This window comes from Aplidium turbinatum, chromosome 2 (assembly GCF_918807975.1).
Source record: "Aplidium turbinatum chromosome 2, kaAplTurb1.1, whole genome shotgun sequence".
NCBI lineage: Eukaryota > Metazoa > Chordata > Ascidiacea > Aplousobranchia > Polyclinidae > Aplidium > Aplidium turbinatum.
Genome location: NC_137473.1, coordinates 26423031 through 26439263, shown reverse-complemented (window position 1 = coordinate 26439263; position 16233 = coordinate 26423031). Strand labels below are relative to the sequence as shown.

The 16233-nt window shown below is 38.4% G+C and overlaps 1 protein-coding gene across 1 annotated transcript in view; it reads right to left on the bottom strand.

Moving 5' to 3' along the window:
* The window catches only part of LOC145788466 (uncharacterized), a 98902-nt gene that overhangs the window by 55334 nt on the left and 27335 nt on the right, over positions 1-16233 (bottom strand). The window contains exons 6-8 of the mRNA XM_082600231.1: positions 3208-3299; positions 2561-2675; positions 1705-1938 (exon numbers count right to left, since the gene is read on the bottom strand). Coding sequence (XP_082456357.1) covers positions 1705-1938; positions 2561-2675; positions 3208-3299 — 441 coding nt within the window. The remainder of the gene's footprint in view (positions 1-1704; positions 1939-2560; positions 2676-3207; positions 3300-16233) is intronic.

Genomic DNA, 16233 nt, shown 5'->3' with positions numbered 1-16233 from the left:
AATAACTATCTCCTCCAGACTGGGGCTTCCAGAAATTACCCGTTCGAAATGATTAAACTGCAAGAAAGCGAATAGGCTACTTCACTGCGTAAATCACCTTCTGTTTCGCTCCAAATAGAGCAACAAGCATATTTTGATTCAAGATTGAATAGTGTAAAATTGTGTACCTGCAGCTTGGTTTTATAGTATATAGCCTACTGCTTGCCTTAGTTTTAGGACACAGAAGTACAGCCTGTAAATTCATTGTCCATACGGATTTAACTGTGCTAGCGGACTCTTTGTCTTTCGTCTTCTCATCTCAATCTTCATTCTTCAACTTGATATGGTCATCGCATCGTTCCTTGGCAATATTACTGTGTTTGAATGAAACACACACGTTGCACTGATCCTTATAATACGTGGTATGAACAGAGCATCCAGCAACCCGTTGTAACCAGTTCCCCTGAACCTTCACGTTTCCATCTTATTGGACCGCAGTGGACATGGAGCTGGCCAAGAGTGTGTGCGTAGCCCTCGCGTAGTTACGACCACCTTAAACAACCATACAAACGAATGGCCTTTGTCTCAATTTGGACCTGAACCAAACAAAGCCCAATGGCGATGATATCACGGGTAACGGAGGCAGGCTTGGTAGAGTTGGAAGCCTCCAGCCCGGTTTCACACATCGGCGGCGGATCTATGATGATCGTCTCCCAGTGCCTTTTGCCCAAGTCTTTTCCATCATACATTGGGCCTCCAAAGCCACATCACCATCCAAAGCCAAATTCAACTTGAAGACAAACCAATGCTCGGACACGAGCTGGAGCCGACGATGAAGACGGAGAAGTTCTCATCATGAAATACTTTACCAAAATGGGCTGTGCTCAATGTTAGTATTCCTGATGATTCAACAAGCTCTTTGTATTGCTGATGAAGTTGGATTATGGTAGTTCCAGGGTACAAGAATTTCTTCTTTCTGTACGTTGTGACCTTTCTAGAGTAATGGGAACCTTCAGTAGGCAAGTCATTACGAAATTTCGCCAAAAAATGATTTTGCTCTTTTTCCACTTTGGCACATTTACCTACGTATAAAGGTCAATTCAAACGTTTTGAAATCTATGGTTTCCTATGTTCTCCTTCTCCCATCAGTGAAACTCAAGAATGATGGCGAAGAACCAGCAACAAGCTTATAAAGTTGCTAAGTGTGATATTAAGCTGAGAATTAATTAAGTATCCAACAATGGCTTTTTACAAAAACCTGCCATGGGTGCAAGAAGACTCCAAGAAACGGTGCATTGAGAAGATCTGACCTGTATCACAGTGTGAGGTGATAAGTCGCACTACCAGAGTGCTAGGAAAATGAAGCTTCTCAAAGGAACAAAAAGAAAACATATGGATATAAGTAGGGTAGTTAGCCTACTCAGAAATAGCCAAGAGTACGATAGGTTTGTTTTATTATTATTATTTTTTCTTATGCGGTTTGCCAAGACCATAATTTTCTGTTAGCCGTGTCAAAACCTGGGAGAGGTTTTGTTGGGTCTTTGATTAATTCCCACCAGGAGAGAGTGTACAAGAACACTGCCTGACCTTTTTTAAATCCTTGCAATATGCAAAATTAGATTTTTTTCATATCGAATGATAGTAAAACACACAATTTATACTAATTAGTAGTTTCATCAACTGTTGGTTGCCGTATTCAAGTCAAATTAGATCTATTTGTTTTACCTCAGATACCATTTCTTTACTTCCCAGAAACGAGGGATCTTTTATTAATATGGAATAGAATACAAAGAAATCAGCAACAGAATTCAGAGCAATGGTCTCAACTGCAGCTGAAGGTATGGATACAAACACACTGATGCTTTTCTTGCTGTTGTTAGTTTTAAAATCAAAGTTTACATCCGCATAACTCTTGTCCACCACGTCTCTTTTAAAGCGGAGTTTTTGTACAACCTTGATCTGTAAAAGCATTGTCTAAGTCATCATCTTAATAGTGTAGTGTCAACAACAAAAAACCCACAAAGTAGAATGTTAGTGGGTGCCCAATACCGCCGAGCAGGAGTCCGCCAATGATGGGTCGCGACTCAAAGTTGGGTTGAGACTTTTCACTCTGGGTCGTAAAATATATTAAACTTACTATAATATAGTTATCGCCTCTGCAAAATTGTTTGCTGCAGTTTAATTGTCATTGGAATATTACATAATGTTGAGCAGACATGTGATCAGTGTAAAATAATCACTATAGCCCTGATCTGTAGTCATCGTTTATAAATTGACTGGAAAACAACGAAATTATAATAAAGCTGGATTTCAGATTCCAATAACAGTTGTATTGTAGAATACACACCACAAAAGCAATCTTAAATTTATTCTTAAAGCTTAATTTAATTAAAACGATAAGCATCACTGATGGTCCCAACCAAGGGTGAAACTCGGGTACGGCATCGTCCATTTTCGTTCGATCTGGGCCTACTTTGCAAATCTACATATTCCCTTAAAACTTATTTTCATAGCCGCCTGATTAAGTTCTACACTATATCAATTTTATGGTTGTGCTAAACAAGTGTCAATCGCTTCTTACTTGTATGGACATTAGCGATGAATCCACCGACGCGTGAGAAGAACCTTCGGGAAGTCGGATTGACATCGCGATGTTGTTTAAACTGGTCAGCAAAATGGATCTGGATTTCTTTAATCTTAAAAAGCGTATTGCAGTAATTATTCACAAAAGCTTTATAAAAATCCTATTTACATTAATGTAAATGGAATTGCTTTTATAAAAAAATAGTCTATTAAACCCTCCCATACCGCAATCCCAGTAGTCTAATTTTTTCTGATGAGACCACAGGACAATAACTGTAGTTTATTGTCATTGTACTGTTTTCCAATTCAAAAAAGTTTTTATTTTGCTTTTAATTTCTGAAAGCTGTAAAAGACCTATAACTTGATGCTTAATATTTTTTTATGCTTGCTTAACTTCTTCATTCAGTCTCGTTTTCAATAGCTTTCAATTCAATAGTGTCTTTGCAACTACTGTAGGCCTACATAAGTGTTTATTGTACTGTATTGTCGGCTCATTATTGTATTTATCGGCAAACATTTAGGCTTATTCTAAATGGATTCATTATACCTTAGTTACAGAGTAGGCTATTTAAAAAATGGCTTTATGCAATTGTGGAATAACTCGATGTAGGTAGTTTATTTGGAAGAATAACTTGCTATCCATACTTATCAGAACTTTTGTTATTTTGTTGAAAGTCCGAAGCCGTTGCAAGATCGTCCACTTTGTCAACAATTCTTTTCAAGGCAGCTAGCGACACCTAAAGTTATAGTCTGTTTAAACATTTGTTATATAGAAGTGGAAATTGTTGAAACTCATGGCGCCTATGTCTGTCTGTCTATCAACACTAAAAGATAATATAGAAAGGTTTGCACAAACAGTCGGCAGCAGTGGCCGAGTGGTTAGCGCGTTGGGCTCGCAGTCGAGAGCCTGCATGTTCGACTCCAGCCACCCGCACTTGCTGTTGTTTCTCTGGGCAAGAAACTTTACGATAATTGCCTCTACCCAGTGATCGATATCGAGTAATGGGTAGTACCAAATTTAAGTCATAAATAGAGTAGACAACCGGAAACAGACATTGCAGTCGGCTGCAGCGTGGGTCAGGTGTACGTCGGAAGGCGTAGACCGATGCATAGCGCTCAAGTCCGCTTTCCCGCAATGCAGGATAAAGATAATAAAGCAAAGCAAAAGCAATGTTATTTTTGTGCAGCAGTTCCATTTGAAAAGGAAGAAACTTACTTTCAAAGGGAAAAAGTTTGAATATTGAACTTTTAAATTTATGCATATTCCTCAGCAGTATGCCTAACGTAGCGCCTAAACGCCCTAAAGGGAACGGAATGGGGGAGAAGTAAGTGCTCCCAATCATTTTGAGGTTGCAGTAAATATTTTTCATTAGGATTCATGAAGTTGGGAAGAAAATTTTCTGATTTAAATAAATTTGAGTGAGGAAAGAGGTGAGGAAAGAGTGAGGAAAGAGGTGGTATGGGTCATAGATCAATTAGCCTAAATTGCACAGTTCATATTATATAAAGTATGGAAGGTTTTTGTTCTCAAAACTCGAACGAGAATGCAAAAAATCCCAACCAACCATTTCTATCATATTCTTGACTATGCGTCTACACACAAGACATTCATTGAGGCTGACACGAACTTGTGACCCTCCATTTAGCAACGTATCAAAAGTGTGCATTATTTGCATTGAAATTACTTGCCAGGACAAAAATGCTCTTACACCAAACCTACCTTTATCTAAAATTTATTCATTCAATGAACATGTAGGCTACTAGTGAGTGAATTGCAATGCATAGCAAACATGCATTTAAGTTGTACGGCTCAGTGAAAAGCTACTGTACTACAAAATTGTACGTAGCAGGCATGCTCACATTAGCCAATGAAGCTTTAATCAAACTTAACAAAATAGATAGAATATAATAATTAATGAAACACAAAAATGTACTTTCTCGACCATCAACAAAAACTACTGACAGACTTGTACACTGTTAACGTTTCCTGAATGTTCCGTTTGTAAAGTTGATAGGCAATCTCTTGCCTCACCGTGTTTGAATGTTTTTGCCAATGTTTTGATGAACAACGATACAAAATTGTAACATTTATCCTGTATATAAAACGTTCAAAATAGGCAGATATTTCTAGCTAAAATCACCTAAGCCTATTCTCTTTACTCTATGTTCCAATGTTGTGTCAAATTCAGCTTTTTGCGTGATGCAAACCTCGCATACATTGATATGTCAACAAGACATTTATTGACTAGAGCTGATAATACCTGAATTTCAATTGTATACATAAAGTGCAGTTAAGCATCACATTTCCTCATGTGCAACGTGTCAAAACAAAGTTTCTATTAAGCGACTTGAGATCATGTACAACGAAATAATCCACCTTTAAACAGACAATTGTATGCTTGCGGCTCGTCTTTCTTGTTGTATGTGTTTTAAAATTAGTTTTTCGCCCCTTGCCTATATGTACAATTGTACATATAGTGAGCATTCAAATTTGTTCGAATTGAAACGAATTGAAGAATGTTCTTTGGCTAATATCAGCAAGTAAGTCATGTGTAAGATCAACCTACCATACTCCCTACTCGGTTTACTTAGTTTACTCGCTTGGATGAATTTTGTATTGAAAACACAAAAAATGTGATATAACACTCGACGTCACATATAATGTTTTACGTGGACGACGTAGTTAGCTTACTCAAGCCAATGAGCCACGCGTATTGAGGGTACGTAGATAAACAAACGAATTTTCGGGTTCAGCTTCGTGCATCTGCCAAAAGTTGCAGTTTGGGTTATCTTTTGCATTGGTAGGCCTACATGAAAAAAACATTTTTTGACCCGTTTGACCCCTATCCAAGAGCTCTCTAGAGGCCGCTGAGCCAAAATTCCTTAAATTGGCTATAATTTTTTTCTAGTGGGCGCAGACTAGTGGCTTTGGTGTCTATCCCCACTAAATCAAGTCTTGGGAAGTCATTTCTGCAATCTAAAATCATCTATGGGCTAGCAAAATGACATCAGAGCCTTTTTTCAGCAAAAATGTTTGAAAAAGTTGGAGATTTATTTATTTTGTTTTTAAAAAAGGGAAAAGAAAAACAAATTCATAATGCTTCTAAAGGCATTGCTGTTAATACACTGAAGCAAACATATCAAAGCAAACAATTACCATATGACATTTTGCAAAAATGCTGCCTTTAATTTGTGCATCCAATTGCATCCATAGCATTAGAGTAATGGACACAAAATGCATGACAACGGGTTCAGGCAAAGTCAGTCTGTTAGTGTTTTGTTGCTCAGTTCACCAACTTATGGCATGCATAACTTTTTTGTACATTCATGTTGTGCAGAACTTCCAGTCAGCATGGTTTGTTGCTTATGTAGATCTTGTACAACTCTACTTATGACCTTTTTGTTCTTCAGACTTGGTTACTTTACCGGAGTGATAATTTGTCATCATTCCCAACGCCCTCTCAGCTGCATCGTTTGTGACACGGAGGAAGCTGAGTTTCTGCTTGATAGAACTAAAATTTTCAATTTGTTCCCATAGCCTTGGAGGAAAGTGCTAAAAGTCGTGGGAGACCTATAAGAGGGAAAATAAAGTAAATGATCTGGATCAAACAAAACTTTTGGTTTCATCTGTGGCTGCATAATATGCTTAAGTAACTCTTTGGATTGGGAGGTTGTTCAAGTTCGTTAATGCTGACTCCGTTGATACGTAACCATGATTTGCGCAGCAGACTTTTTTTCAGATAAGGAAACTTCTTAGCTAAATAAGCTAAAGACTCACAAGTCTCTCTGCCAGGGCTACCAAAGATGGTTGTCAAGCTTAGTCTGGAACAACTGTGCCAATTGTTTAAACAATTTAGGATACTTGCCATTGCTACGATCCATCATCACATCAACATTAAATCATTGCTGGGTGACTCAAAGGTCAAAGGAGCAGTGAACCATAGCTTTAAGTAGAAAATGCAAAGAAAGACTGCTAACTCTGTTATTCTTTGCAGATGCTCATCACTACAGAAGCTTGGATTGGCACAGTTATCTGCTTTTTTCTCTGCTCTTTTCTTTTTCTGCTTGACTTTAGTGCTGATTTCGACTTTATTTGATTTCTCAACAAGGCTAGCTTCAGTGTGTATATTATTTTTGTCATCCACCGAGCATGATGGTATGCACCTGGAGCTTTCATTTTGAAGTATTTTCCATCCGGCAACACTCCCCCTGCAATTGAAAACAAGTCTCAGATTTCTCATGTAACCACTTTATCAGAAGCATCTGACTGCTGTATTGAATTTAACAGGAGAGGCTATTTAAACGAAGGTTATTTAACCCTTAGAAGGTTGGGCTCCTGGATTCTTGCTCATTTTGGGGGGGGGGGGATGTCAATTCTTCTTATGCTTTAGGAGTGATATCTCTGTTATTGTTTAAGGCACGGTTTCAAAATTTGAGATTCACTTTGTAAAATTAATCATGCTGAGCATATCTGAAAATTAAAACTATGTGAATTTTAGAACTGCTCATATACTTTAAAATGTTGAGGTGACTTATGACTGTAATTGTGGCGTGGGTTTACACATTATTTTTTGGTAAAGTAATGAAAAACATGCATTGCAATGTTGTGATTAAATTTTTTTTACATAATTTTACATACAGCCAATTCTCTTCACGCTGTGAAACAGTTAGGAGGGCCAAATTAATTACTTTCATCTAGCTGGTGGGAAAATTTTGAACAATAGAATATGAATTATTTCAGAGGATGTGCTGAGAAATACCTTGAATCTCTCATAACCTTTATTCGCTCAAAATTTCAGTTTAATAGAAGTGAATAAAAGTTAGGAAAAGTCAGGAAATCTCGTAGTCGCAGCCTCAGTGGTTTTATAGATACAACTGTTGATACAAAAAAGTTGAATTGACAGCCTCCCTACCAACCTTCAAAGAGTTAACAACTGACAAGTGATAACTGTACTAAAAAGAAACTGGAAATGTATTAACTAGTGCTGGTTCCTGCACTAATAACACTATAATAAGTGGTAAGTTCACAACTACAAAGATAAATCTCTTTAAAATTATCTTAGCTAAAAAAACCAAACTGATCTCCAATATAGTTCTTTCTAGTCTTCACGACACAAAACGAGACAGATTTTGACGGGCAGCTTTGATAGAACATGATTGCTTCATCTATGTCGTGTTGCATTGTTGATGATGTTGCTTGTACAAGATCATAGAATGTTTTGTCAAGATCTTACCATATGTCACAGAGATACTTAAAATATCTTTCTTAGGGGCTATCAGTAGCGCCATATACCTCTTCACAAATAGCTTTAAGGCAAATTTCAAATATGTGATGTCGACAGGGAACCCAAAGCAGCTTCAACTTACTGTTAAGCTTTGCTTGCAGCCTAAGTGCAATGCCCTTGTGAACACCAGTATTCACACTGATGGTGTAGAAGCCCATTCCAATTATCGAATTGTGGTTAATGCCTAAGGCATTGATAACATCAATTATGAGGCTAGAAACAACCTCGACAGTAATGGAAACATGTTGAACAGGAGATAAGGAGAGCCAGATTTCTTTTTCCTCACATGTTGATGATAGCAGCACAGCATAGACCTCTTCTTTTTTACTAGTATGTATCAAGTTTTTTATTTGTTTTCCATCCCAATGCAAGATGGATTTATTTCCAACAGTGTTCACGATGTCTGCGTCATTATTTAATAACTCTTGAGCTTTTTGTGTACGGGCTGTAATTCGTGATCGACGGATTGTATCTTTTGACAATTTAATGCCATTAAGATTTTCCCCACCAGCAGCTACAACAGATGAGAGAATTTTCATAAGACTAAGATGGCTCACTTGACCTTCATCCACTGCATAAGTGATTTCCATCTGTTACGAACAATCGTTCCCCAAATCAAACGTCACATAAAACCGTTAAGGTCTACATAACCTGGCGTCTTACGTCATGGAATATTGCTAAAAAATGAACAGAAATTGCATTATCTCTTCGTATCACCTGGAAAACATTGCACAATCCTTTTTAACACCTGTGGAATTGCCTAAAAATGCATATCTACTATTACGTCACAGTTGCAAGTTATGTGGTTTGAAATATCCCAAGTCAGTTTCGTCATCTTAGAATTGTCGCTGGAAAGGTTGGTCGAATAATAAAACTGTTTTGCTTGTGCTTACCAACTGGACGAAATTTCCGACTTTTATCTCAGTAATCTGTATTATGGTGACAAGTTTTAGTGCGTACGGTGTTGCGCCCCTTTTCGACAGCCTGTGGCTATTTCTTCTTGAAATGCAATTCGTGAAAAGACGTTTTCAGAAGAGTATGTTTTCGGTGTCATCGCATACAGACGAAAGAATTTGGGAATTTTATGTTACAACTTTCCCACGAAGATATTATGGTTTTCCGCTGTGACCATCATTAGCCAGGTTCTTCAATTAATACTGAGGTTAAAAGTATTAAAGCTTGGCATTGTAGAGACCATTTCCAAATCAGAATCTGATGCAGAACTTGCACTAGTAAGTTCGTCAACTGAATGTAAAGTTGATGACAAACTAGTTTCTTCAATTTTTCGTTTCTTTTCCTTTTCAATGTTTTTCTGTGCTGCTTCTTCACGTTGTATTTTGCGCTTTATTTTATTTGTATGAGTTTTTTCTATTGGACCAATTGCACCGATCCTGTTAGTTAACACGTTTTGCAGATATTGCTGGGTGTCACTTGGAAGGGAGGGGCTGTCGAGAGCATTTAAAGAAGGAAGCCAAAATGTCTTCTCTATGTTTGCCAAAAACTTCCAAAGGGGACGTTCTATTCCTTTTTTGATACATTGACTGCCACTGTTCGTGCATTTGCACAATTACACGTGAAATCTGGCGATGAGATTTCACAGCAGCTTATGTAGTCTATTCGACCTCATATCACCACCACTTCGGCCACCTCATTGGACTACAGTAGAGGCCAGTTTGCACACAAATGGTCATATACTAGTGTGCTATACCTAGATTACACTTTCTTTAGTATTTTATTCATGAAACTGCCCGAAATATCTAAAAATGCCATTTCTTCCCCATAAAATGCGTTTTTTAGAGCAAAAATGTCATTGTGCAATTTTGGATGCCCATGCATCATTTTAGACTGCAGAAGTGACTTCCCAAGATTTGATTTAGTGGGGTTAGACACCAAAAGCATTAGCCTACACCCCACTAGAAAAGGCATTATAGCCAATTTAAGGAATTTGGCTCGGCGGCCACTAGAGAGCTCTTGGATAGGGGTCAAACAGGGTCAAAAATGTTTTTTCAAGTACCAATATAAAAGATAGCCCAAACTGCAACTTTTGGCAGATGCACTAAGCTGAACCCAAAATTTCGTTTTTATCCACCCTACGTAGGCTCCTGTGGCGTACGCAGGATTTTCTTACTCGGGGAGGGGAGCGTTCAATATAACTTTACATTTTTTTTATCAAGAGTAGCCTAATGCAACTTTATAGTTTGACCAAGGTTTAATGTAACCGAGGTTGTTGGTGAAATAGAAACTCTCACGGTCTTTGCTTGTGTCACTGTACTTTTGGATTGAATTATTAGTTATGCTAATATGAAAAGCATGATCGTAGGCCTAAACAGATGAGTAACAACTGTAATAGTTCGAATAACAGGCAATGTCTTCAGATTAAAGTTTAAAATCGAACCTTTCTGTGAAAATTTAAATATCGAATGCAATTTATTGCGTTACTTGAAACAAAAATTATCGCACTCTGAACATAGGCTATAAAACGAAAAAGAATGTCTACCCTACAGGGTCGTGTGAGCACTGAGCACCATCCACCAAAATTCACTAGTTGATCTCTATTTTTTAGAAAAGATGCCTAAGATGTTTTTCAAGCCATAAGTTGTGAATTTGAATCAAAACATCAGACTGACTCCACAACCTGCTGTTGGGCCTCTATCTTTGACTACATAACAAAGCAAAGGGCTATGGAGTTTAATTAAAATAACTAAAGGATTTTTATCATCATTTTCAGCCTGTGGCAGCCCATTGCTTTGCGAAGGTCTTTCTCTTTTCTTGCCAATTTAGTCGATCGTGTGTTTTCTTATACCAGTTTGTTGTTCTACATTCCACGAAAACTAGAAAAAGAATGACGCAGTGTTTGTCTTAAAAAAAAGACGCTGGCTTGAATGTAATCTTGTTTTCACAAGCATTTAATTTTGGACAAGACTTATCTTATGAACCGTTGAAACACATTTTCCAAGAAAGTGATAGGGCAGTAGGCTATTATTTCTTCTGTAAACTTCTGGTTTCGCTGATTTATTATAAATGATGATCAACACTACAAAACCGATGAATGCACACAAAGCTATAAAATGTCTAGTTTTTGGAGCAGCATTGTCACACTTTTAATTGCCGAAAAACGCTGCACCAACTAAATTTGAATATGGGTGAGCCCCTAAACAGAGATGTTGGCCCACTAAGTAGGGCTTCGGAAGCGGTAAATAGGGCATTGAGTGATTTAAACTATTGAATATCGAGCTTCTGCAGAAATATTAACAAGATTTTTTTTCATTTCAAATAGTTAAAATTGTTTAAACAAATGGAAATGAGTAGGCGCTTAAACAGCCGTGCCCCCTTTCCCCCGGGGGGTACGAAGGGAGGTTATTACGGCTCTGCTATCAAAGACTACTCTTAAAAACTGACATGTTTGCACTATACAACCACAACAACGCTAAAAAAAAAATTTTTTTTGAAGGGGAACGGGAGGGCATGGCCCAATGCCCTCCCTGCATACGCCACTGTGTACGTACCACATCATGTGATTTGTTTAACGCCATTAAGGGCAGTTACCTTTGGGATTCTCTGGTATATTGTTGAAATTGTTGAGTGTTGAGCTATTTAGAAGCATTGTGCAGTTTTGTTTTCCTGTTGATAAATTTAATTTTTAATTATTGCATTTTGTAAAGACATAAAGTTACTGGATGTAATTCCTGAAGAGGACACCATGTGATCATAGGCGCAGACAGGGGAGAGCAAAAGGGCCATGGCTCCTCCCAAATTTCTCAAATTTTACCTGTCAATAATTCTATTTTTAGCATGTACAAGCAGGCAGTAAATCATTAGGTCGCGAACCTAACAGTGTTTAACGTACATCGCAGATCACCTATGATTGTACTACTCGACTATGATTTTTGCTATTGAAAAAGTAGGCTACTGTGTCTTATTTTCAGTCAGTTTTAGCTTGGCCGAGATTTAGACTATGCGGTTTCGAATTGCAAGCGTTTAGCTAGCTTGTTATATTAATTTTACATACACGGAGAACTCAGAGGGCACCAACTAAACAAGCACAATTGGATGTTTTTCCACAATATTTCATGGTTTCTAAAAATTAATTAAAAATTCTCTTGACCATCGACATGCTGATTACCACAAAGAAGCAAAAGCACGGAAACTGGTCAAAGAAGGAATTTGTTTTTTTAATTTTTAGATTTTGCATTGATGCTAGAAAAGAAGGTTTAAAAAGAATTTTGCTCGAATGGTTGGGAAAGCCAATTTGCCTAACTTTTACAAGCTCTATGATACAAAAAGAGATTCTCGGGTCAGCCAACAATATTATAGTGCAAGAGATCGTCACCGAGGCTGACGAATCGTTTGTGTCCGTAACAGGACGGCGAGTCATGACTTATTTTTGGTAAAGGACAACTCAGCATTAGCCGATGTTGAGATGCAAAAAAGCAATAAAATGTTTTAAAGCTATTCAAGATTGTAAAAATGGATTTCGTTTCAGCAGAATCAACTTCTTTAAGTATTTTAGCCCATCTCTTTCGGATAAGAGTGGATTTCTTAGATTTGTGAGCTCCATTTCCATCGTAAAAGAATCAATGAAAAGAAAAGAAATCGAGTTGTGACGAGCCTAGTTGGCGAAAATGGACTTTTAATTGGGATGCTTGTGTTATTTTCTAATATTGTTCTAAACAGTAATTATGTTCTAAATAAAAATCTACGTTTGGAAAAGCCGATTTTATGTCGACAAGTTGGAGAGTAGTCTTTTAAAATGCACATTAAATTAGTTTGTCAATTCAGCATTTTTCATCATAGTATACTTGGATAGAAGGTGCCCCGAACAATGTAGGCTATTCTTAATTGCTTAATGTTAAAATATTTGACCCTTCAAATGTTTGGGCTGGTTACGCCATTGCATGTGACGTCGAAAACATTCGATCTGAAATTCGTTTGAATGCACTTTTCGTTTTCTGTAAATGTTAAAATAAACGTAAATATGTTAAATCTGATCACGTCACTCGGCTTCGTTTGCCTATGGTTCTACTATACAATATCAAAACAAAATCTTGTAGTCGGCTGTTATCTCTCTAAAAGCAGTTAAGTTTTAATTTTCTTCAAATTTCTTGAGGTTTTTATTTCTCGTGGTGTTTTGTTTTTAACTCCAGACTCCATTTTCTTCACCTCTATGTTGTATAGCAATATAATAGTCGTGACACACAACCACGTTGTTGTTTTTCTTTGCAGCTGCTTTAACAGGAGTAGGCTACTTCAATGTTCATAAACCCGTTTTCGCCACCAACCAACCAGTGTTTACATTGTGAACAAGCGACCTTGACTGAAACCCTTTTTTCAGCATATCCTATAAAGTCGTGTGACACTCCGCCTACCATATTTGTATTGCCTAAAAAAAAGAACAATTTTTGCCAGCAATACAAATGCAAGTAAAATTTTACACTTGAAGAATTTTTTACATCTTTTTGGATTATTGGATTGATCTATGCAACAAAAGTTTTACCAAACAAAAGCAGACGCAAAAAAGTAAGACCAATCTATTTGTGAGATTCAGCCCATGAAAATTTTACAGTTCTTTAACTCTTTTCACTAAGGAAGGATCAGCTACAAATTTATCGTATTGCTTGCACGAAATATGATTGAAATAGTACACAACCTTGGGCCTAAAGATACTAAAAACGAACTCAACTAAGAGATAAGTTTTTTTTTTCCTTTGATGGGTTGATTTGATCTTTATCTTCGGACTGGGAAAGCTCCTTTGAGAGCTTGATTCTTGCAGTTTCGCATAGGCTACTTGTAAAGGCTTTAAACCGCAAACGAAGGCCAGGTCATTGAGATTGACAGAATGAAGATTCCGATTGTTGTTGAAGGGTTGTTGGAGAATTAGTCCATCCATTTGGTTCCTTTAAGTGGAGAGCAGTCCTGAAATGCGTTGCTCAAGCGCACACCCCTGGATGCAAACCAGCACAGCTTGATGTTGAGTAGGGCGCGTAACCACTGAGCTAACGGCTGGAACCATTTGTGGCTGCATCATAGTTAAAAGTTCTTTCATATTTGTTCTTACGTAAGCACTATGTATCTATGACCTATGTGCTACAATTTCCTTTTCGGTAGGCTATTATGTGTTAAAAACGATTCCCCGCCCATTTCATTTTATTGCTGTATCTCTGCTCCATTCTATTTTTTCATGCTTGAGTGACCTGGCGAAGACGACACTTTCTACAAGCGTGCAAAACACGTCGAACTACAGAGTGACCACAAACAATCCAAAATAACTCTCTACTGGCAGCAAGTGTGTGTAGGGCACCCATGTGACCCTCACGTTGGGGGTAAAACTCAATAATCAAATTCGTAACATGATGCTTACTAGGCAAAATAACAGGGTGTTTAACATCCTGAGAGACAGGGGACTTGTGCAATCTGCCACCAACTCTAAGCACACCATGAACCACCACAGGGGAAAGCTTTTTAACAGAGGAAGTTTTCAACACAGTTTGGGATCCACCCACACCAAACTCATTACAATTCTGGAGCGAACTCATCTCCAAAGGGAATGCTTCTTTTTGCACTGCCTTCACAATCTCAATTGTGGCAGTTTCTAACTCAAATACCGATAAGTCGCCCTTGAGATTTACAGATGCACCTGATTGATTGGGAAGCTCAGTCTTCGACCTCAGGTATCGCCGAAACCGCAATATCCAAGCAACTGCCCTCTTTAGACGAACAAACGAAGAGAAATAGTTTAACAAGCGATTGAGAGGGGACCCTCCAATAGGTTCCTCAGTTTTAGTTGCATTCACTCGGTACATGTTTTTGATCTCAGGGTCATCTTCAGGTAAAGGAACCAAAGTTTCAGGACCGGCTGGCCAAAACTAGTCACTGAGTTGCAAGAAGTCTGGTCCTTTAAACCACAGGTCAGCTTTGGAAAGCTTGTCTGGACCAAGACCACGAGACGCAATATCTGCTGGGTTTTCTTTGGTTCCAACGTGACGCCACTGTGATGGTTCTGACCCAGCATGAATTGCTGCAACCCTGTTTGCCACAAAAACTTGAAACCTTCTAGCAGTGTTCCTAATGTACTGTAGTACAGATGTGGAGTCAGTCCAAAAGAAAGTCCTATCAATCTTCAAATCAAGCTCATTTTTCACTGAGCGAACCAAATTGACACCAATCACCGCAGCTGACAGCTCTAACCTAGGAACAGTCATGGGCTTCACTGGAGTCACTCGTGACTTCCCCATGACAAAGGCACAATGCACGTTTCCACTCTTGTCCACCATCCTCAAGTACACAACTGCACCATAACCGATATTACTTGCATCACAGAAACAATGCAATTCTGTCACAATAGGTTTGAACTGTGCTGGACGAAAACACCGACTTACTTTTAAGTCTTGCAGTGCTGGCAAACAGCTTACCCACTCTTGCCAAGCTACGGCTTTAATTTCAGGTATTGGGATCATCCCAACCCAGGCCACTGATGCATAAATCCTGCATGATACGTTTTGCAGGCAACAAGAATGGCTGCACAAATCCCAAAGGATCATAGACCTGGCTGACCATTGATAAAATGCCACGGCGTGTAACTGGCTTTTGTTGCACATTGATCTTCACTCCAAAATTGTCATGAAGTGTGTTCCACTGCACTCCTAAGGTACGCTCAACAGGACCCTCGTCTAGATGTAGATGTAAAGAAGGTTTCACCACGCACTCATCAGGCAAAGACTCCACAACTTCTTCCGAGTTACTAATGAATTTAGTAAGCACAAAACCACTTTGCTGCAGTAAGTCTTTAATTTTCAGGACGACTCGTTTAGCATCCTCAGATGTCTCAAAAGATTTAAGAAAGTCATCAACATAAAAATTACTTTTTATGGCATCCACTGCCTCTTGGCTGGCCCCTAACTCATTGTCTTCTGCCACCTTTCTGAGTGCAAAGCCACAGCAACTAGGGGAGGATGTTGCACCAAATAGATGTACCAACATTTGGTAGTCTTGAGGAGGTAAAGAAAGATCATTATTAGGCCACCACAAAAAGCGCAAGCTGTCACAGTCATCTGGCTTCACCCTCACCTGGTGGAACATACTTTTAATATCTGCAACTACTACAACTGGCTGCTGCCTGAACCGAAGGAGAACTCCAACCAAATTGCTAGTCAAGTCTGGGCCTTGAAGCAGATTCTCATTCAGGGAAGTTCCTTTGAACTTTGCGGCACAGTCAAAAACCACTCTAAATTTCCCTCCAGTGGAATGGTGGGGTATGTACCAAGTTTTGGATGAGGGAGAAAGTAATTCATTTGGTACTGGACGGGCATGACCATTTTCTACATATTCCTGGATCTTTTCCTTGTAGCGCTCAAACAAGTCATTGTCCTTCAAAAACCTGTGTCTCAGC